General features: G+C 36.7%; 1 protein-coding gene across 2 annotated transcripts in view; it reads right to left on the bottom strand.

Moving 5' to 3' along the window:
- The window catches only part of LOC120419615 (lysophosphatidylcholine acyltransferase), a 45,513-nt gene extending 21,334 nt beyond the window's left edge, over positions 1 to 24,179 (bottom strand). Inside the window, exons 1-2 of one of the 2 annotated variants that reach the window (XM_039582357.2) lie at positions 23,045 to 24,179; positions 13,679 to 13,824 (exon numbers count right to left, since the gene is read on the bottom strand). In XM_039582357.2, coding sequence (XP_039438291.1) covers positions 13,679 to 13,824; positions 23,045 to 23,245 — 347 coding nt within the window. In that variant the 5' untranslated portion in view covers positions 23,246 to 24,179. The remainder of the gene's footprint in view (positions 1 to 13,678; positions 13,825 to 23,044) is intronic. The other variant, XM_039582356.2, reaches the window with a different exon arrangement.

Genomic DNA, 24,179 nt, shown 5'->3' with positions numbered 1-24,179 from the left:
TGTGTCACCTAATTAGCCTATAATTTTCAACTGATGATGTTTCGGAAACTATTGATCCGACTTTCAATGTTTACAAAATTAAGTTTTGTAAAATTGTCTATAAAAATAAAAAATAAAATTATTGGTTTGACCAATGATACCAAGAAAATTTTGTATTTGTAATCCTTTTCAAAAGTTAACCTTCGGGAGGTCGCGCTAGTGTACTTTGTACACAACTTTTGAAAATTGTTGAAAAACAATGTGTTTTCTTTATTCAAAATGCGTGAAACCCAGGTGTATGCTCAAGTTACACATTTTTCTATAAGAAAACATATGAAAAGTCAAATTTCTTGAGTGAAACCTATTTTTAATGATTTTTTGAAAAATAAATTTTTGGATGTGTGTACAAAGTACACCGGCGCGACTGCTCGTGTGAGATGTTTTTGTGCAAATATAAAATATTTGCAGTGATTTGAAAATAATTCCAAAACTAATGCTCTAAGAAGCAAACAATGTCCAACAAAATTGTAGGAGAGGTCTTATAGAATACCATGAATAACCTGGCCAATCTATGGAAAGTCCCGGTGGCCCCCGGGGATGTTCCGGAGGAGGGACAATTCTGGAATTGTGGTCCACCGGACATGATGGGTATCAAACTTCAAGATTTTCAACATAAACAAAACTATTGACATTTGGAGGTCCACGAGTTACCTGACCACCCTCCCGAATGTCCCGGTTACCCCCGGGGATGTTCCGTAGGAGGGACAATTCCGGAATTGTGGTCCACCGGACATGATGGGTATCAAACTTCAAGATTTTCAAAGTTAAACAAGAATATTGACATTTTGAGGACCATGACTAACCTGATAACCCTCCAGATTGTCCCGGTTACCCCCGGGGATGTTCCGGATGAGGGACAATTCCGGAATTGTGGTCCACCGGACATGATGGGTATCAAACTTCATGGTTTTCAAAGATAAACAAGAATATGTACATTTTAAGATCCATGGGTGGCCTGACCACTCTCCAGATTGTCCTCGTGACTCCCGGGGATGTTCCGGAGGAGGGACAATTCCGGAATTGTGGTCCACCGGACATGATGGGTATCAAACTTCAAGATTTTCAAAGATAAACAAGAATATTGACATTTTGAGGACCATGACTGACCTGACCACCCTCCAGATTGTCCCGGTTACCCCCGGGGATGTTCCGGAGGAGGGACAATTCCGGAATTGTGGTCCACCGGACATGATGGGTATCAAACTTCAAGATTTTCAAAGATAAACAAGACTATTGACATTTTGAGGACCATTATTGACCTGACAACCCTCCAGATTGTCCCGGTTACCCCCGGGGATGTTCCGGAGGAGGGACAATTCCGGAATTGTGGTCCACCGGACATGATGGGTATCAAACTTCATGGTTTTCAAAGATAAACAAGAATATGTAGATTTTAAGATCCATGGGTGGCCTGACCACTCTCCAGATTGTCCTCGTGACTCCCGGGGATGTTCCGGAGGAGGGACAATTCCGGAATTGTGGTCCACCGGACATGATGGGTATCAAACTTCAAGATTTTCAAAGATAAACAAGAATATTGACATTTTGAGGACCATGACTGACCTGACCACCCTCCAGATTGTCCCGGTTACCCCCGGGGATGTTCCGTAGGAGGGACAATTCCGGAATTGTGGTCCACCGGACATGATGGGTATCAAACTTCAAGATTTTCAAAGATAAACAAGAATATTGACATTTTTAGGACCATGACTGACCTGACCACCCTCCAGATTGTCCCGGTTACCCCCGGGGATGTTCCGTAGGAGGGACAATTCCGGAATTGTGGTCCACCGGACATGATGGGTATCAAACTTCAAGATTTTCAAAGATAAACAAGAATATTGACATTTTGAGGACCATGACTGACCTGACCACCCTCCAGATTGTCCCGGTTACCCCCGGGGATGTTCCGGAGGAGGGACAATTCCGGAATTGTGGTCCACCGGACATGATGGGTATCAAACTTCAAGATTTTCAAAGATAAACAAGAATATTGACATTTTGAGGACCATGACTGACCTGACCACCCTCCAGATTGTCCCGGTTACCCCCGGGGATGTTCCGGAGGAGGGACAATTCCGGAATTGTGGTCCACCGGACATGATGGGTATAAAACTTCAAGATTTTCAAAGATAAACAAGACTATTGACATTTTGAGGACCATTATTGACCTGACAACCCTCCAGATTGTCCCGGTTACCCCCGGGGATGTTCCGGAGGAGGCACAATTCCGGAATTGTGGTCCACAATTTGGTTGGGCGAAAACTGCGCCACCTGCTGCCAAAATCCTGAAGCGATGTTTTTCCCCATACATTTTCGCGATTTTCCCCATACAAACTTCAACAATAAAAAGCGACCCCTAAATGTTAACCGATTTGGCTCAAAATTGGCACAGTTACTTATTACTAAAGAATCGAGCCAGAGGGTAACTCTTAAGATTTTACATACTTTTTATTTTTTTCTTGTCACCCTTCTGGCCAACCATATCTCGAACAACGCAAAATTATACGGTCAGCAGGGGGGGGGAGGGTGGTGGTCAGAAAATTGAAATTACAGGCTACGGTTTCAACATTTCAATGAAAAAACTGTTTTGAAATGCATTATACCCCTGTTCAATGGTTTTGCAATCATAAGTTTCCAATATTTCTTAGCGTTTCAGATTGTTTTGAGTAGATTTGACTTCTATTTCCATTGAGATTTTCCAGTTTCATGAAAAAAAATTGTCCCCTGATTATTCGAACCATTTTTGAAGGTAAAAGAGGCGAGGCGACGTAAACTTTGAAAAATATTTGCAACGGCCTAACTTGTTGAAAGCAAATTAACTCACTTCGTTTCGGACAACAGAACTCAACGCGTCGGCGTTATTTATTTGAGAAATACTCAAGAATAGATTTCCAGATATTCCAGAATTATTTTTGATCAAACAATATAAACATCTAAACTCCCAAGCTCGACAAAAAAGGGGGAATGTGTATGGAAATTCACATTGAAAATATTTCAAATGGAGCCCAAAAATGTAAAAGATAATTATCAAATCAGGAAAATGCACTTTGAATTAGTGCTTCCATCCCGGGAATTCCCGGGATTTTTCCAAAACCGGGAATTCATGAATCCCAGGATTTTTGTATTTTGTCCCGAAATTGGAAAAAAATCAAATGTTGGTCTGGAAATTCAGATTTTGTTGTGGAAATATATGAACAACGATAAAAAAAAATTAAACATATATCCAGAGTTTTTATCAGCATTGATTTGACTTATAAAGCAAAATTGTTGAAAAGACTACGTAGTACGTATATTCATGATTTTAAACTGAAAATTTTTTTTTAATCAAATATTATTTTTCATGAAACATTTTTGGCAAATAAAGGCGAATGTATCGAATTAAGACAGCTGTTTTTGTCAATTTTTGCATAACGTTTTGATTTTTTTTATTGATTTCAGTTAAAACAAAAACAGAACAGAACAATTAGTACACCGCTCTCCAAATTAATTGGTCTAAAATCTCCTGTACCTACTGAGACGTAGTCCCGATTTTCCCTAGTTGGCGGTAGCGACTTAAGATATTTTGTAAAATATTGTTTTATGTAAAACATGAATGTCTAAACTTATCTAAAATTTAATTGGCTGGTTTAAATTTATTTGTTGTATTTTCATTTGTTATTTTAGGCATTTAAAAAGATTTTTTTAGGCTGTTCTAGTCATGCCATGTTTTTAATATTTTTAAGGGATATTTAATTTGAATCACATTGGATTAGAAATTAGATTAGAAACTAAAGCACAACAAAGAACAAAACAAATCTTTCAAGCTATCTAAAAACTGCTAGTCTTGTTTAGATTGAAGTGTAGATTATTACCAATGAATAGTATTGTGCTAATTCTATGATTTTAAGCTTGGAAAACATGACAAATATTTGAAATCATAAATTTAATGACTATTTTAAAAATTTCCCTGGATCCCAGAAATTCCCGGGATTTCAAAAATATTTCCCGTTTCCCGGAAAATTCAAAACCCGGGAAAATTGGACGCCCTACTTTGAATTGATTTTAGTTGGAGGCACTTCTATTTCATTGAAGATTTTTCAATCAATTGATGGCGATTGCTACGCAGATTTTTTTTATATAGAAAATTGTTCAAAAGGGAGGGAGAGATAGGGGGGGGGGGGGGGGAGTGTCACTGGAACAATCCGGTGGTTGGTCAATTTACCAATGAATTCTAAATATTAATGTTTTTGTTTATCTTTGAAAATCTTTGAATCTTTGAAAGTTTGATACCCATCATGCCCGGAGGACCAGAATTCCGGATTTTCCCTCCTACGGAACATCCCCGGGGGTCACCGGGAAAATCTGAAGGGTGGTCAGGTCGCTCATGGTCCTCAAAATGTCAATAGTCTTTTTAATCTTTGAAATTCTTAAAGATTAAAACCCATCATGCCCGGAGGACCACAATTCCGGAATTGTCCCTCCTCCGGAACATCCCCGGGGGTCACCGGGGCAATCGGGAGGGTGGTCAGGTCACTCATGGTCCTCAAAATCTCAATAGTCTTGTTTATCTTTGAAAATCTTGAAGTTTGATACCCATCATGTCCGGTGGTCCACAATTCCGGAATTGTCCCTCCTCCGGAACATCTCCGGGGGTCGCCGGGACAATCTGGAGGGTGGTCAGGTCACTCATGGACCTCAAAATGTAAATAGTCTTGTTTATCTTTGAAAATCTTAAAGTTTAAAACCCATCATGCCCGGAGGACCACAATTCCGGAATTGTCCCTCCTCCGGAACATCCCCGGGGGTCACCGGGACAATCTGGAGGGTGGTCAGGTCACTCATGGTCCTCAAAATCTCAATAGTCTTGTTTATCTTTGAAAATCTTGAAGTTTGATACCCATCATGTCCGGTGGACCACAATTCCGGAATTGTCCCTCCTCCGGAACATCCCCGGGGGTCACCGGGACAATCTGGAGGGTGGTCAGGTCACTCATGGTCCTCAAAATCTCAATAGTCTTGTTTATCTTTGAAAATCTTGAAGTTTGATACCCATCATGTCCGGTGGTCCACAATTCCGGAATTGTCCCTCCTCCGGAACATCTCCGGGGGTCGCCGGGACAATCTGGAAGTTGGTCTGGTCACTCATGGCATTCTATAAGACCTACCCTACAACTTTGTAGAACATTGTTTGGTTCTAAGGACAGTAGTTTTCGAATTATTTAGAAATTTCTGAAATGTGTACAAAGTACACGACGCGACTGCTCGTGTATTTTTTTTTTGACGCGACTTCCGAAAGGTTAAGCTTGATTTAAAAACTTGAAATAATTTTTATTGAAAAGGTTAGTAAATTTCGCAAAAGTTTCATTTTTTTACATTGCTCTCTTACTTTTTCAAAAGGTCCTATGTACATAGAAAGCCCATGGCGCATTGGTTGTTTTGAAAAAGTAATCTAGATTGAATGTCAGATCAAGAGTTTCTGAGATGTCGTCAGTTAAAAATTACAGGTGAATTAGGTGACATTTGGAGAAATCATTTTCATCAAATCAAAATTCCAGAGAAAAAAATGCAGGAAAACCCATTTTTTCAGGGGTGCTTTTCTTTCAAGAAGTATTTTCAAAATGCAAAAAAAGGAAATAATAGAAAATTTATGCCTACAAGTTTTATGAAAAAATATTGTTAAGTTTTTTTTTTGAATTGCAAATTCGGTTTTGTTTTATAAATTATTTTTAATGATTATTTTGATCAGGATTTCGATATTTTCCAAAAACAACCTTATATATATAGAATCAAAAGAAATAAGTGTGTTGAGAATTTAATTTTGAGTAAAGAAAAGATAAACAACAAAATCGGAAGAAATTTTATTTCGTGTACAATTTTTTCCCGAAAAGCCCTTTTTAAATGTTAGTCTTGATTTTAAAAAATATTGTTTTTGAAAATATCGGCAAATTTTACGATTATTTCATATTTTAACATTGAAAATTGGACCATTAGTTGCTGAGATATCTGCAATTTATCAAAATTTCACTTTAGTGCTTTTTGATTGCAAATTCAATTTTACATCGAAAAATGAAGTTGAAGAAATTTTGCGATCAATATTTCGATTTTTTTGTAAAAATTAGTATTGATTCAGTAATTCATAACTCGGTAAAAGATTTTTTGCCTATTCTGGAAATTTCTGAAAAGTTGGCATTTGATGTCCCCTAGTGTGTTTTTTTGTCCCCTAGAGTGTTTTTTTTGCAAATTTATTTTTAGAGACAAAAAGTAAAATTAAAAATCACAAAAAAATCTATAACCTGTATCATTTCTTTTTTTCAGGTTAGTCCTTATCCATATTTAAAACTTTGCTGAAGGCATCAAATCGATAAAAAATAAGAATTGCTCAACTTTGATCAGGGGTGCTCAAAGTCTTTGAATAGCGGGCCAAATTTAAAGCTATCATGAGCAAGCGAGCCATATGTGATTTTTTTAAACATATAAATTAGGTTATTACAATAAATAAAACTGAAAAAAAAATCAGATGCTTTCTTTTATATTGCGTGTATTTTTTTACCACTTCGTCATTTGAATATTAAAGAGAACAAAACATGACATTCTTTCAATAGTTTTTTTTAATGGAAAATTGAAAAATAGCCACGAAATCAACATTTCCATGAAAAAAGGTTGTAAAATGATGACACACCAGTGCACTTGATTTTAAATCGCAAGTTTAAAAAAAAACCTGGTGTTGAAGGAAACAATATAACTGTACATTGAAATTTAACAAAAAATCTAAATATTTTTTAACTGGTTCAATCATGCTAAAAATAATAAGCAACACAGGATAATGCATTTTAAATTGTTTCAAGTCGATTGTGGATGGTCCCTTATCAATAATTGATGTTTTAAAATTCCTCACAAAACATATTTATCAAATTACAAATCCAAAGGCTTTCTAACAAATCTAGAGTTTTTTTTTTAAATTTTTACAAGTTATTGTGTTTTACATGTTTATAAGAACTTTTAAAAAAAAAACTCTAGAAATGTTGAGAACGATATTACAGTCATCCCTCATATTCGGAACAGTTTACAGATCGGCCAATGTTCGAAAAATCATAGGAAACCGATAATTGAACTTAATGATTCGCTTTTACCTTCAAAGCTTTTCTTGCGAACTTCGAATGCTGTACCGAACAACTGCAAATTTTAACTTTTATATCAAGCTTTTGAAGAAAAACTTTGACCCTTGAAATTCACAAATTCGGAACACTTTTTTCTTACGGATGTAAACAAACTTTGGTTCTCTCCATGAGTACATAATTTTTACAAAATAATGACTTCACGCACTGAAACCAACGAAATTCAAGCTTAGTTATGTTTTATGAATGGTCTGATAACTTTTTTTGTGAAAATATCAGTTAAATTCAGGTGTTCCACAATTGTGGGAGGCACAATAACATCCCACAATTATGAGAGAAGCAATTTCGAGGCAGTGTTTTGCTGCTCAGGATAAAATAGTCTTTGAAATGAAGTTTTTTGTTCAAAAAGTATTCCTTTTATTAGTGAAATAGCAAGAGAATGTCCAAATAAAGGTCCTAAAAATAGTAGGGTCGACAGAAAAGATGCATTTGGCATGCTATTAACAAATTATCTCGAAACGATCGATTCAAACATCAATTTGTCGCCGATAAATTTAGGAAACAAATTTACTTAATTGTACACTCTAAGCGCCACGCCGTTGAATTCATCACGCCAAGCGTATCCGAATTCTACCAACATGCCGCGTCGCGTTTCCACGCCACAACACAGACACAGCGACGCGTCACAGCAACACGCCACATGTTCGCGAACTGGTAGTCTAACATTTAAAAAGGGCTAAGCCAGAGTCGAGACATGCTTTTTCAACTTTGAAATTGAAATTAAATGTTTTTGTTGTTTAATTGTCGGTTAAAACTGGCATTTTCTAATTCACTTTTTTTCCTTTATTTAAAAAAAAATGTTACACCAGAAATGATTCAACTCACACACAGCCAGAGGAAGCCGTAACAAAAAGCAGCGTGGTCAGATCGTTGATCAAAGGTTGAACTTGAATTTTCGTACACTCTTTCGCTCGCAAAATTTACAAACACACTCAAACAGGCCTAACCTCACAAAATCGTCTAGACCTGTGCGTGGAAGATTCGCCGAACGAGTTTTTGATAGCGCAAAATCAGCATGGAAAAACTATTTTTTTTTATATTATGTCATGAATGAATACAGCCCAGATGAGACAGGCAGGTTTGACTGGTTGAGCGCGCGTGTTATGTGTGCGGTATTTGAACAATTCACCACCACAACAGAAGACGAGTGTGTGTCGGACGGCGTGACGACATCCAGCAGGCCGGTTATTGAACTATGGCCGAGTAGCTCAAGTTCGCACGTGTCAAAAATGAAGGGGGGAAGGCTGTTGCTTAGCAGACCCCGAAAGAGAGTGATTAGCGAAAAGATTGGCGACGCGTCCGACTTTGTTCAAGAACAAGAGAGAAGTGCGATAAACGAGGTCGGGCGATGCGGAAATTTTGGCAGCAATAATCTTGGCTGAGCTTTTAAAGCTTTTATCGTCGATTGTGTTCGCATGGCTTCTGGAAATTGATAATTGTGGAAGGAAAGGTAATCCCGGGTTGGATTTCGACATTGCATGACTTGGTTTTTGCCCTTTTGGACTTTGAAATAAATTAAAAGTTAGCGTCACTCCACGTGCCTTGTTATCAGAATGGAAAATCCAGCCATCTTTGATCAAGTTTGGCTTTTAGAGACTGGTTCCAAAAAGTGTGACGGTTATTTAATAAGAAAACGACGGCGAAATCTTGATTTGATTTCAATTTAATTTCACCCATATCCGAAGGCCGAGAGCATAATTCTACCAAAATCAAACGGTAGAATAGTGCCTCATTGCGAGAGTCCAAACCTCTCGCGCGTGAACCAACAAGAAATTGTGTTCATTCGTTCAAAGGCCTTGTTTTCGATTATCAAAAATAAAGCATTTTTTTGGTAAGAAAATTACTTCCTGAGCATAACGCTCTCGCAATCCTACACTGACATAAAAAAAGTACCAAATTCCTAAATTCTAGGAATTTTGCCTCCTTTTCTTATTAAGTAATCCAAAAAACCAGATTACTAAATAAGGAAAGGAGCCAAAATACCTAGAATTAAGGAATTTGGTACTTTTTTTTATTTCAGTGCAGGACCAAGATCATTTCTATAGAAATAAAAGTCAACATGAGGTTTTCTCAGTGTGTAAAGATACAAGAAATATTGTGTATAACTTTTTTTTATTTTTTTGTGCCGATTATTTAACTGATTTATCGACTCGCTCTAAAAAAACTGTATTTCTGAATCCACTGAACAAAAGATTGATTCTTTTTGGAAGATTTTTATTAAGATGTACAGTTCAGGCTCAATTCTCCGAAGTTAGACACACCTAAGGTGGCTACTAGATTTTAATTTTCAAATTCCCGTTTTTCTCCTGAGACCAAAAAAATGTTTTCTAAAAAGTTTTAACAACAAATTACTATTCATAATATTTTTTTCATATTTTCATTTCAAAAGGTCTAGTTATAACGAAGCCGCTTTTGATCGGTTTTCAACCTAAAAACATAATTTTCATAAAGCTTGGGATTTTTCATTTGCATGCCCTTCAACAAACGCAAAATCTAAAAAGACTTCGTTTTGTTTCAGAAAATTATGTAAATTATCACTGGAAAGCAGTAAATGCATATCAAAACGTTTTGAAAGTAATTTTTATTGTAATTCAAACTTTTATAATCTAAAAAATTAATAAAACAGTTATAATAAGCAAACAAAACATTTCCAAGTATTTTCTCTTTCACAAAAAAAATATTTTGTATTTTTTTTAACAGATTCCCAAAAAAGTGTCCACGTGGTTTATGGATGGTCCCACTCTGCAAAATTCCTTTAAATTTGGCGGTTGATTGTCTCTTACAGAAAGGATTCGTTAATTCGAATTTTGCTACTTCGAATGTCCGCCAATTCGAATGCTCGCTAATTCGAACGTATTCGAATTAAAAAAACACTTAAACGCAAGCTTCCCTGCACCGTGCGGTACACGCGGTTCACTCGTACCTCGGGTTTGCTTTGCGCCTGCTTTGTTCGGTTTACACCCGTACCCGACTCACACGAACCGAGGGTATTTTGGTTCATCGTACCAGCGCACCACGACACTCTCGGTTCGCCGCGTCGGTTTTGTGTCTGGCACTCAGCCATGGCATGAATCCGGTATATGAGCCAAGGTGCTTCACTCGTTACGAGCCGAGGTACATGCCGTGGTACGCGCTGGTGGTACAAAACGGGTTCAATACCACGGCGCGTACCACGGCACGCTGGGTTCATGCCATAGGTGGGTGCCAGAAACAAAACCGATGGGGCGAGCCGAGAGTGTCGTGGTGCGCTGGTACGATGTACCAAGATACCAATACACAAATGGGTTCAGGCACGTACCGAAGCTAGAAAACCAAACCCGCGGTGTGCGTTGGCACTGGCGCATGGGAAGCTTGCTTAAACGTCAAAACTGAGTTGCCAAACTAATGTTTACATTTCGACCCTTTTATTGTCTTTTGCAAGCAGAACATAACCAAACTTTTTGGCACCCTCAGCAAACGTCAAATCAATACAAATTGCTGCCGGATATTTTTTCCGGATCTCTCCCGGAAAAGATCCGGCAGCAATTTTGTATGGTTTGACGTTGGCGGAGTGTACCAAAAAAAATGTAAACAAATCACTTCGTGCATCGGCCAATTCGTTGATTTCGGAGCACGTGGTTTCCTGCTTTTGACAGCTGTCAGTAGGTCCAATTAGGGGATTCTGATTCGCTAATTCGAATGTATTGTACGATCAGTACCTAGCTGGACTCGGTCACTGGAAACGACCGGCGGCTCAGTGACCGACGAAATAGGCGGCGGGCCAGAAGCGGGCATAAAAATGTCAAAATCTCTTCCCCCCTCACTTCGTCTCACCATCTAGCTGCAGATTTGTTGACAAACAAACGGAGCACGCGGTCGCATGATGGCGGCATCGAGCCAGAATTAGGGGTGATCATGTGATTAAAAATGAAAGTTTTATCAAGAAAAATAATGTTTTTCCGACCGAATAAGAAAATTGCGAGCATGTTCAAACAATTATTCCTGATGTCGGAGAAGTGATAAAGAAGCAAAATGTTAATCCATAATTTATCTATAAATTGATTTTTTTCACTCCAACTGGGAACCCCTAGGTCTATCCACGACCGTTTCCAATGACCGTGAGAAGATGCCAGAAAATCCAGCTACGAGCTTAATCCACAATAGTTCAATTCGAATTAACGAATCTGCTTTGTGTGTTACAAAATGCATTTATTCAATATTTCACCACCACCATTTTGGCCGCCATCTTGGATTGATTTTTTTAAAACCGTTTTAACTTTTCAATAGGGCGAATCTTTAGATGTAAACAAACACGTTGAGTAAGAAAGGGATAGACTGCCTGTTTGCATCTACGGATTCGCCCTATTGAAAAGTTAATACCGAGATCAGCGAAGTTCACACGGAGAATAAAGAGTTCTCAAAATCGTGAATAACGTTCATGAAATTCGGAACCACAAAAAACGTGTTCAAATTTCATGGTACGTTTTTCAAAATCGTACCATGGAATTTGAACATTTTGTCCGTGATTCCGAATTTCATGAACGCTTGTTCACGATTTTGGGAACTGTTTTTTCTCCGTGTAGGGATTATACTTGAGCTTGCCAACCAAAAATAACACGCAGAAAAATAAGACATATTTGAATCAACAAAACGTTTTGTTGATTTGAAAATCATGATTTTTGTTGACTCAACGCTAAACGTCAAAGCAGATTTTTTAAAACAACAAAAGACTTTTGTGGAATTGAGAAAATCAAGGTTTGTTCCAACGCAAAATCGGCGTTGATTATATTCAACAAAAATTTTGTTGATTCAAACCTCGTACAGGCTGATTCTACAAAACATTTTTCTGCGTGAAGACAACGAAAAAAATATTTTTAAGAGGTTACATACATGTAGAAAATCACATTATTTCATATCACAGAAAATTTATTAAATACATTTAAAAGATGATTTTCAATAACTCCTGAAAGTTCCAACCCCATTTTAGTTAAATTTGAACATTTGGTTGCCTTAAAAATTGAAAATTGCATTTTAAGTTATCACCACCATTTTGGCCGCCATCTAAATCATTCTAGAGTAGTATAATCGAGTCTGGACTGTAACTTGACGACTTTTTCAAATAGTGTCCTTAAAAAATGTTTTCGAAGAGTTCAGAAAATTTCCAATAAAATTGCGTAAGAGACATTGAAGTTTGGACCTCTGGTTGCTGAAATACAACGAGTAAAAGAAAAAGAAACGAGCAATTTCTTAGCAACTAATAGTCCAATTTTCAATTTTGAAAAATTAAATTTTTGTGAAGATTTATTATCTCTTAATGAAAAATATTATGAAAATTTTGGAATCAAGACTAACATTTCAAAAGGGCTCAAATCACATTGTTTCGATTTTAACAAAACCCAATAAAAAGTTGGTACCCAACAAGTACAAACATTCAAGTTAATTCCATTTTCCATTGCTTTGTCTCCCTCAGCGGACACTTTCGCCGGATTTGAACAAACGTCGCGCGAGCAGATCACGCCACACAGCAGGTACCACCACCACAAACAAGTTCAAACAAAAATGACGCCGCGTCATCGTAATGTGGTGTGGCGTAAATACAAATGACTCACTTTACAGTGGTGTGGTTCTGGTCTGTGGGTGCAATGAGCAAACGATCCCCTTTTCAGATGCATGAATGTTTACTTTCGGGAATTGAACGAATCATTTTCTTAAGAAAGTTATTTCGAATGTTATTTGTCAAATTACGAAGAGTTCAAATGTCAATCGAGCTCCCCTGTCAAAAATTAAGCTCAATTACACCCAATTCGGCAACCAATCTGTGTCTTATCTATGCCGTGATAACACCACCTCAATAGCGAAAGTGTAAACAAACCCGCAACTAATATAGTAAACAACTCGTCCGGCGAACCGTTTGTTAGTAAATAACCGGTAAGGGGCGCGTGCGGCGCGGCCTTCTGCGATAAGCGGCCGGCTAGTCGCGTGCACTTGGACGGACCGGTAATTAGTTGCACCGCGATGACATATTGCTAGGGGGGTGTGACCAGTTGAAGGTCGATTTGACGATTTTGAGCAAGTTTTGAAATATTTTCTGATAAATATTTACGAAATATTCAAAATTTACTCTAGATCTTAAAAAAGACGAAACCCACAATTCTATTCACTGAATGAACCAGTTATAACGAGGTACAAGCTAAATTAGCATCGACAAGGATTATGCAAACTATTGACTGGCAGTGTGCTGCACAAGTTCAAGTTTACGGACGAACGGTCGTAATTGTTAAGAGGGAATTGTTCCGAGTTCGAGTGCATATTTGAAATGCTTACTTTGTAGCAATGTTAGGGACAAACCTAAAAGGTTAGAGTTAGTAATCTATCGTTAGTGCTAATAATACAAACTTAACCTATAAAAAAATCCCTAAAAAGAAACTTAAAACCTACAGGAAACTGCAACTAAATTCAAATTTCATATTTTTTTTCATTGAAGTTGAAGTTTTAGAACTCACCGCCTCCAGCCGGACAAGGGCTTTGTGCGCAGCTCCTCCCGGGACAGCCCGTACAGGCCGATGTTAGCCAGGGTCCACGCGATCACCAGGCAGACGATGATGAGTATCACCCGGAATGGCAGCAGGAATACTGTGAGGAGGGCGGTCTGGAAAAAAACACAGAGTTATGGAAGTGACGTTATTGAAAAAAATATCAAAATTTCACAAGAGAAAAATAATTCTAGATAAAGAAAGAAAGATAGTTTAAACCTGGGTGATGAATAGAGAGAATGCGTAACGTGGTTTTCGAATGATCCCACTTTGTTTACATCTACAAAGTAGGAGGCTGTTCAAGCAAAAGCATGACTTTTTTCTTACTGGTAAATGAGCTATTTTATAATCAGTAGTATGTGTTTTATTTTGTTTACTTTTTGACATTTTTTGCTGGCAAATTGTGGTTTAAACCATCATCTTTTCTGGAAATTTTGCACCAAACAACATTTCATCACAATGCACTTAGAGAATCAACAATACAACGCCCATGAGACTTTTTCAGTTGCTGACTGTGGTGTTGAATCGACAAACCAATCAAGACCGAAAGAAACTGTTTGCGGATTCGTCTCACGTGCCTCTCACATTGACTATAAAGCCATGTGCAAAGAAGACGTTCCAGGCAACACTGCATCGCACTGTGTGAGGGAGTGCTGCACTGAAAGCATACAATTAAAATTACGTAAACATGCACCGAAAACAACGTAAAATTACAGTCGGCCGCGAGAAAACAAATAAAAGTGACACCGGCGAAGGTGGAATCAGTAAACTTTATCCTCAAAGTGTGCAATCATCAAATTGAATTATTGTTCGGCATGCAGCAATATTTTTTTCAAGTGAAAATTGCAATTTCTCCGAAATTGGGGTTCAATTTCGCGAGATGCACACCCAAAATTCGACCATCTTTTGATGCTATAACTACCGGTCGTAACAAATCGATAAAGTTATATCAAACATTTATCAGGCTCGACCGAGAGAGATGTCGAGCTTCAGTGAACTCAACGGGCGTTTGAACAATTCCGTGGTCGTCTTCAGGTGAATGACGGGTGCGAAGCAGCTCTATTTTGGTGAGGCCCCCGCTGTCTGTCAAGACGGTAGTGCAAACGCACCCCCATCTCTTTCCGGTTCAGAGATAAGTGGATTGAATAATTAATCTTTTTAGTATTTTTAATACAACTCATGATTTGCAATTATTTATGTAACGTTTTATGTATTTGGGCAACTGTTTCAAAAGTCATTTTTTAACAGTTCATTTTTCGACCTCTTTGTTTATGTCCCAGTCCCATCAGGGTGAATGAAAAGTGATGGGCAGCTAAAGGCAAACACCACCCACCAAACAAATTGAGTTTAAATTTACCGTCCCCCACACACCCTGTGAAGCGACCAAGATGCCCGGACAAAAAGAAAACGTGGAGGGAAATTATTAGCACTGACCGAATGTGCGAAAAAATAATTGGAAAATAGCAGCCCCCAAGCAAATAAACAAAGTTTAACGCATCGTTGCAAGGTCAATGAAATGAGTGAAAAATGCTTTTTTTTTAGTGTTTTAAATAGTAATGTTTTGAAGTTCATGTCACTCGACTCTCAACAAAATTATTTTTTAGATTTTTTTTGAAGACTATTGACTGCAAACTGACTGTACTGTTGTATAGTGTATTTTCCATGTCTTTTTGCATTGAATTGTTAAAATTCTGGTGTGTTTTTTCAAATTTCAATTTTTTTTTGTTTTTATTTTTTTTTAAATTTAGCACGAATATTACTAATACAAGAATTTATTTATTTTAACCCTCTACAACCTAACCCCGCCTTTAGACGGGCTTCGATCTTAAAAATCGCCAAAAATCCATTTTTTGACTAATTTTTGATCTTTTAAAAGCATTGGAAAGAAAAACTCTTAAAAGTTTAGAAAATTTCAGGGTTGGACTTGTTTAATGTGACTTTGCCAATGTTTTTAAAAATGTCTATGTTTTTTACTAACATTTCCTATATTTTCAGTAAAAAGAAGTATGCAGTAATTTTTGTAGTGTCCCAGACTATGCCTCTACGCATTTTTTTGCAATTTAAATGATGATGGTGCCATTCTATAGCAGAAAATGTGAAAAACATGCAAAAAATTGAAAAAGTGACTGTAAAATCGTGAAAAAATTAGATAGGCAAAATGTAATTATATTAGGTGGTAGAATAGGCCAAATACTACCAAAAACAAACATAAACTAAACAAGATAAATGCAAATTAAAATACTAACAATAAAACAAGAAAAACATAAACAAGATAAGAAAAGTTTTTCGTAGAACAAAAGTTGCTCAAAATGACATCCTGAACACGGGAAAAATAAATATTTTCGAAAAAAAAATTTGGGCAGTAGAGGGTTAATTTACCCTCTAAATCCCCATTTTTTATTTTGATTTTTTTAATCAAGAATAACATTTGAAATGATTTCAAAAGGGCGTAATATTGAATGTATCGCACTATTTCAATGTTAGCCTTGATAAACAAAATTTAAATAATGTTTTAAAAAAGTCGGAAAATTTCACGAATGTTTTATTGAAATGTATTGAAAATCTAACCATTAGTTGATGAGATATATTATGGCTCGTGAATTCAATTTTTTAACTTGTTTTATTTTTTTGCCATCCCCTCCCCCCCTCCCCTTGATCAGAGTCGAGGGACATAAATTCAAAAAATATTTGCAACGGCCTTACAGACTTCATTCTAGTCAAATTTCAATGGTGCATGTTTTCAATATTTCATCACCGCCATTTTTGCCGCCATCTTGGATTGAAAAAAATAAATCATTTAGGAGGTCATACTTAAGCTCGACAATAAAAAAAAGACAACGAATAATTGTTTGAAATTATGCCAAAGCCTGCGGATAACCAAGTCTGAACTGTGTTTTAAAAACAATTGTTTTGGCCCTATGATTTTTGGGCCGGTTTTGAAGGGTCGGGCGTCATAAACTTTCAAAAATATTTGCAACGGCCTAAAAACATGTTGTGAAGGAAAGCACCCATAAAAAATTGCAAAAAGCTTTTTAAATTTGCTGGATGCTAAGATAAAACTTCTTAGAGTTTACATTTGTAAAAAGTGAGTTTTTCTCAGCGCCTAATCAACCCGAAATCAAGGACACTACATATTCGTTCGATTTTCTATGCAGAAATTGAGACTATTGTATTTTTTTAAACTTTATAAACTGCCCCTGATCGCATAAATGTCTCATATGCATTTTCATCGATTTCGAGTTATCGATGTAGTTTGGTTCAAAATCGTGTGCTCTTTCAAACAAGCCTATAACATCCAGTACTTTGTTCTAGAAGTCAGGAGGAAATCCAGTTTTTTCGCGAAAACTTAACACGTCGCCTTATGTATGGGACAAACTTCAAATGCGTTTTTCTCAGCTTGCTGTTTTTGCATATGGGACATTTATGCGAACATGGGCAGTAAAGCCAATGCAAATTTAATTTAAAATTTTGTCTCTCCTTAAAGTTTTCAAAAAATGGGAGGAGAAAAATAACTGCTAACACTGAAATTTCCAGTTCAAATTAAACTTGTACAATTGATTGAAAACTATTTGAATTTTAAACAGCACTTTGAGGCTTTTTACATTTTTTTTAAAATAGTTGGAGCACAGATTGGAAAAATCGTGAAACTTGAGAAAAATAAGTTTCAAATTTACATTATGATTTCTAAAAAATCTAAGGGAATATTTTTTTTCGAAATCGAGTTTTTGTGATACAAAATTAGATAAAAATGGGTAAGTTAATTCAAGAGTGTAATTTTTTTAGTATAGTCTTAATCATAACCTACAACTTTGCCCAAGACACCAAATCGATCAGAAGATCCTTTCCTTCTTGTACAAAGATTCTTATGATGCAAAATAGCTTATTAGGATCATAGACAGTTAGGACAAAAGAAATCGATAGAAAAAATTTCATACAAATAAAAAATACAAAATTTTAAATCAGAATCTTTTTAGCGAAATTCTAGAGAACTGCTCCTGTGGGAAAACGATAAGTGCAAACAAAATGATGATCATTGACAATAAAAAGATCAGATAATCAAAAAAATGTTGAAGTTTACCCAAAAGTATATTATCTTCAAAATTAAAAATCAAATAAGCTAATTTGAGAACATTCCTAATTCAATAATTCCAGAGTTTTTTTTTTTTTAAAAGGACCTATAAACTATTGTCTTTCATATGTTTATAGAACCTATTCAAAAAAAACTCTAGAATTCAGTAATTGTTAACGCATCAGCATTTTTTCTGCATTCCAAACACATAAAATTACAGAATTTGTTCCCATCATTTTGCATTGCATTCGTGGCAAAACAACAAAAAACCAATGCCACACATGTGGGCCCGCACAACGTTCCGCAAAACAAAAAATATCAGTCTCATTTTTGCCGGCTAAACAAGAAATAAAAGAAAACCTCGCAATTTGCTCCACACGCGCAACAGCAGAATGGGGATTCGAGTTTGCAGGGTGCAAAACTTGTCAAAACAAAGCTGGTTTTCAGCTGACGGGATGTTTTTGAATCGTTTCGTGTAATTTTTTGCAAAATACTTCTCAGTATTGGTGTGCGGCGGTGTCATGCGCAGTTCGATACACAAGAGAGCAGAAGAGGGTTCACTGCCTGAACATCCCCAGAACAGTCACTAAGCGGCTTGAACTATCTTGACGAGTACTACCAACTAGCTTCCGGAGGTACTTTAAGGTCTGCTTTTGGACTGAAATCAACTCGTCAGCAGTTGGCTTCGGGCACTTCAGTTGAAGCCGCGGGGAAGTTTTCAAAAGGTCGTACGCGCTTAGTACTACGACGTAAGCAAACTTAGTAAACATAAAGAAGGAGAAACGCGTTAAATATTTAAATCATAAGTGCATAAGTACAATAAAGGAGGGTTGGAATTTCTGCCGAGTGCCAAGAGACTAAAGTAGAAGATTTTTGTTTACTGTTCGTCTTCTGGCCAGTCAAGTGTGAAGGTTGGAAGGTTCCCCGAGTAAGCAGGGGAGGAAACTCGAGTGTAAACCTTGTAGACTACACCGTCTTTAGTACGTAGATGTGCGTCGTATGACTAATATACTGAAATATGCTGCTGCCACTGCGTAATTGTCATAAAAAAAACTTCCACTTTTGGAATGCCTTTTGTTGAACAGGAAGTCGTTATCAGTATTGATTTTTGACCTAATCGTTTTTGTTTAAAAAAGTGACCCTGAACAAACAAAAACTGATGCACAAAAGAGTTGTACTCAGCCAACAATGCTATGTGCATTATTCCGTAATGTCAGTTGAATTTATTCACGGAACAACTTGTAACAATCAAGGCATTTTACAGGATGGCCACTCAATTCCCTTTTTATATTTCCTGACTTTTCTCAAAGTTCCCAAAACCCAAGCCAAAACCTCAATATTGATTCTTTAACAAAAATATACATAGAAATGGAACTATGAAACGATTCAAATGCACATCGGACAAATATACATTTGTGTGCATATTTTCAAAATGGTCGTATCTCAGAAACGAAAAGAGTTAATAATATTATTGTTTCTTTGACGACGTTTCTCTCTCAACATTAAAAAATCAAAAAATATAACTTTAAGTCGCTATTATCAGGGTTTCCAGATTGCCACATAATTCTGGGAATGCCAGATTTTTCAAGTGTTAGACAGATTAAAAAATTATTATACTCTGTTCCTAATATTTTGGCATTTTGGCTGATTTTGCATTTTTTTTTTGTTTTTAAATCAAATTCAGGTTTTATTGATAAATAATCAAGATAAAATAAGTTCCTTGGCAGTACATAACAGAGTTTAGGATTTACTGAAACTTCAAAGGAAATGGGATAGAGACAAGGAAGAAATAGGTTAAATTCAAAAATACTTTAAAATATTCTATATTTAAGAAAAAAAATTTAGTCTATTTCTCTAATAACTTGAGGTTTTTTGAAGGGCTGTGGATTCGGAATCGGATTCGAAGTATGTCAAGTCGGGTCTTTTTGCAAACGGGATTCGAAGTCGGAATTATGGAATCTCCAGAAGCTGGAGCCTGTTGCTGTTTTCCATTCTTTCAAACGTGAGCAGCTTTTATTTTTTTTTTATTTCAAAATTTAGTCTTGTTTTTATAATATTTTTGTGACTTTTTCAATTCTTTCAAAATTAATTATTCTTGCTTCAGCACTATTTTTGTTGTTTTTTTTAAATGCAAAAAAAGCAAAAAATAAGAATTTTTTATTCTGTCAAAACCATTTTTTGTGACTTTTTTCATTCTTTCAGAATAATTTATTCTTGCTAAGTTTTTTTAAAAGAATTTCCTTTCTCTCAGACATGAGCAATCCTTATTGATGTTAAAAAAATGATTTCTAAGACATTTTTCAAAATGTTTCAACAAATATGAGCTGATCTTCTAAGAGTTTAATGAGGTAAAGTTAAAATTCAAAATATTTCAAAATATTCATAAATAAATTCCAGTATTTCTAATATTTTTGTTACATTTTCTATTTTCTGTTCCTTCAATCGTGAAAATTTTCTTCTATTCGTATTTTTGAATATTTGGCCCTTTGAAGTATTAGTCTTGAATCGAAAATTTTAATTTTTTTTCATGACATCAGGAAATTACCCAAGTAGCATTTGGCAACATGATAAATTTGACTAAGTCCAGTTTTTGTTTTGTTTTGCTGTAGAAACATAAAAATGACATTTTAGCAACAATACGTTGCAATGTTGCAAACGTTTCGAATTGAAAACAACTTTGCAACAATCCATTTCGTTTTGTAATCGAAACATATTGAAAACTTATTGGTTCCATTGTTGCAACATGTGACTTAGCCCGATTTGTGTGCTAAGAATATTATTGAAATCAAAAATCCTTAGATACAGTTCAGCCCAACCATTTGTCCTTTCATCAATTCATCCGTGGCTCAGTGGTAGAGGCAAGGTGTGAAGATCTGAAGGTACCAGTTCAGAATCCCGACAGGGGCACTTTTGTTTTTGTTTTTTGTTCAAATAGATTTTTTTTTTGTTTCGCGCAAATTACACGACAACATAATGGCAACATCATGACAACACAACAAACTACTTTACCGACATATTTAGACAAACAAATTGTTTCTGGAACTTCGTCGTAACAAAGTTGAAACAAACGGCTAAATGTTGCCAACACCAAATTTTCGTGCGCTTTTTAGGGCACCACGAGTGTTCTAACTATGTTGTGATAGCACATTTTGGGAGTTACGAAATAGTTGCATTTAAGGATCCGCAACAAAAAATGTTACTTGGGTACACAATTGTTTAAATTTTTTTAACATTGAAAATTGGACCATTAGTTGCTGTGATATTGGCTTGTTTCTCAGACGAAATTTTGGGAAATTTTCTGAAATTCTCAAAACAAATAGGGTATTTGTCCCTATTTTGGGCCTACTAAGCAGAGCGCACTTTTAATTTGATGAATTCTCAAAGACTGCTATTGGCAGCCTAGTTTGTTATACATGAATAAGTTGGATTTTTAATGCTTAAGCTCGTACATTATCAACATTTTGATAAAAATACCTTATATCGCTGTAAAAGCACGAAAAACTAAAACACTTTTTGCCCCTATTTTGGGGATATTGCTCCTAGCATACGACCTTCTTTGTGCACATTTTCGGCATACCTTCTGATTGGTTGAAATCTCGAGGCACGTGGCGAACTTTTTTGACGTACGGTTCAGCCCCAGCTCGTAGAGTACAGCCGCACAAATTCGGTCGACAAATATGCTAAATCATTTTGATGTTTTAAGCCACAAATAAACATTAGAGTGATTGATTTCACTTGCGTTACGTGCATAATTAGCTTGGTCATGATTTATATCATTCTTTACGAGTTTTAAACATAATTAAACAATTGTTGCGTAGCCAAACAACGAGCTCGTAATATGCAAGAAAGACTGTAAAATTCGAGAAGCGCACACACACTGCCACAGTTTGTAGAATTGTCAAATGTATCGAAAATATATCCATTTGTCTTCGATATGGACGAAGCAACTTTAATTAGTTATTTTATTGATTTGGTGGCAGTTTAGTGATTGTTTTTGCAATGGGATTGTGCAACCCACCAATAAAAACACATTGCCGGTGGTTGGAAATTCGAGGGACGGCTCTCATTCATGTGCTGAGCGATGAAAACCGTGACGCTGAGTGTTAACAAGCGGTAAGCAAAAGTGGTGAATATTTTGGACCTAATGGGCACCTAGCGATTTGCCAAGAAAAATGTGAAGAGTGATATATTTTTTGCTTTATTTCTAATTTAGGAGGAAAAAGTGAATGATCCTTGCCCATTAAAATGAAGATAATGACTGCATGTATTATTCTCAAGTGGCAGATCCCTGCCAGATTTGGTGAAAAGCTCAATTTCCTTGAATTAAGTTTGGTAGACCCAAAATACGTACTAGGCCCAAACTAGGGACAAAAACCTTATTTTCAGAAATGGTCACTCATTGGCACCTTAAAAAAGTGATTTGTTTTAAATCAAAATTAAATTTTATGTGGCTATATCTTCAAAACTACGCAAAACTCGAAATCAACACTTGTGTCCATATTTAATTAAGGCTCAAAATTTGCGGGTTCTCGTTTCATAAAACAAATGTCAAAATATCAAAAATACGGATTTTGGGAATTTGATTGCTTGTGAATAAAAAGTTAATTTAAAATCACCAAAAACCTTACAGATAGTGCATAAGGAAAAGCACTAATAAAATCCTTTTTTCAGTTTTGGTGGAGAATTTCTCAGGTATAGATAAACTTTTTGCAATTAATTTAATATGCATTTAAAGAGCCATACTTTCACTTTCCAAAAAAATAAAATTTGTTACAGCAAAAAGATTTAAGCGTCGGTTTTTGTTTTTTCGCCCTTTTAAAAATTAACAGCTAAAATCTAATTTGTTGATTATTGAATATGGTCACACTTTTGATTAGGTCAAGGAAGTCACTGTAGGATGCTTGGAAAATTATAAAGGATTAATGGAAAATTTAAACTAAGTATAATTACACTCAATGCTATGCACAGTTTATTTGTGTTACCATACTGATACAATCAATCTGAAAGAGCATCCAGGAAGAACTTTTGGTTGGATAACGCCCTATGTTATTTCTGGTTCCCTTTCATTAAAGCGGCCAGGCCTACTGCATTGCACTAACCGCAGAGAGGATTCTGTTAACGGATCACATTTCACAGAAGCTACAGAGAAGGAAGGATACGTGGACATACCGTACCAAACGCTTCACGTTATCATACTGAAACAATCCATCTTAATATATTTTTTCAACATCCTAGCCCCAAACATCAACCCCATTCCTCATCCTCACCTTCAGCTTATCGATGGGATCATCCCACACGAGCTTGTGCACGAACGGATTCACGTAGTGCAGCTCTTTGAGTTGCTTTGGCTGCTGCTGTACGTGGTTCTTCCGCAGTTCGGCCACCACCTCCTCTGGCTTCTCCTGCTGCTGCTGATTTTGCTTCTGAACACCGTTCCCGGTAGCGGCGGCCATCGTTTCCGATGCCATCTTCCTGGTCTTCCTCTTCTTTGTTTCACGTGAGTGATATTTGACTTATTTCTGCGACGTACTTCTCCCTTTTTTCGACTGTTATGACGTTGCAGGAATATCGCTACTCTTTTCCTCCTGGTTCGAGGGTTTTCTGTGCTTTCTGTGTGCACTGCTTAAGGGACACTGCGGCACAAACTTTCACCTCATCGTTCACTTGTTGTGACACAAAAAAAATATCGTGAACACACACACTTTGCAATTTTTGCAACGGAATTTCCTCTTCTGATGGTTGTGTTGTTGTTGTTGTATTACTTCACTCTGTACGTTATGTATGCTTTAATCGCACATTACGCCTAGCATTTTCACTCGTTTTTGCTTCCCACAGCTTCTTCTGCTAAACTCCTCTCTGCTCTTCTCTACATCAAACTTGGTGTTGTTGCAGCGATTTGCAAAAAAAAGTTGCGTTTCTTCCTCCCGCGCTAGTTGTTTCCGTGTTGTACCGAGATCTTCTTCTTTATCCGAGGAAAATCGCACAACTCTGCCACATCTTTCGGCCCGAGGAAAATTTCACAAACACCATCGCGCAATTAATATACACTTGTGGGATATTTTCGAGGAACAAGAGCAGCTCAAATTTGCTCGAAAATTGCGATTCTTGCTACCTTCACCGACATCCGCAGAGGAAATCTAATTTCCACTAATATTTCGTCGATTGAAATTGATTTTTCACTGCCACCTTCAACCTTTTTTCAGCAATCTCTTTTTTATTTGTTTGCGCAAACACCCCCTAGCTGCAGCAAAACGGAACTACCCCCGACGACGTCTCCGGTCTACCTTCCACGACGGTCAACAATCCATCAACTCGCAAAAAAAAAAAACCGTTTTCGTTCAAAAGTGCTGACGGGACGCCCCACATCTACTGGCCACGACCGCTCGACGACAACTGCTACTG

This window comes from Culex pipiens, chromosome 1 (assembly GCF_016801865.2).
Source record: "Culex pipiens pallens isolate TS chromosome 1, TS_CPP_V2, whole genome shotgun sequence".
In the NCBI taxonomy this organism is placed as follows: domain Eukaryota; kingdom Metazoa; phylum Arthropoda; class Insecta; order Diptera; family Culicidae; genus Culex; species Culex pipiens.
Note: the sequence above shows the minus strand (reverse complement) of the source record. Positions and strands in the feature narration are given on the sequence as shown.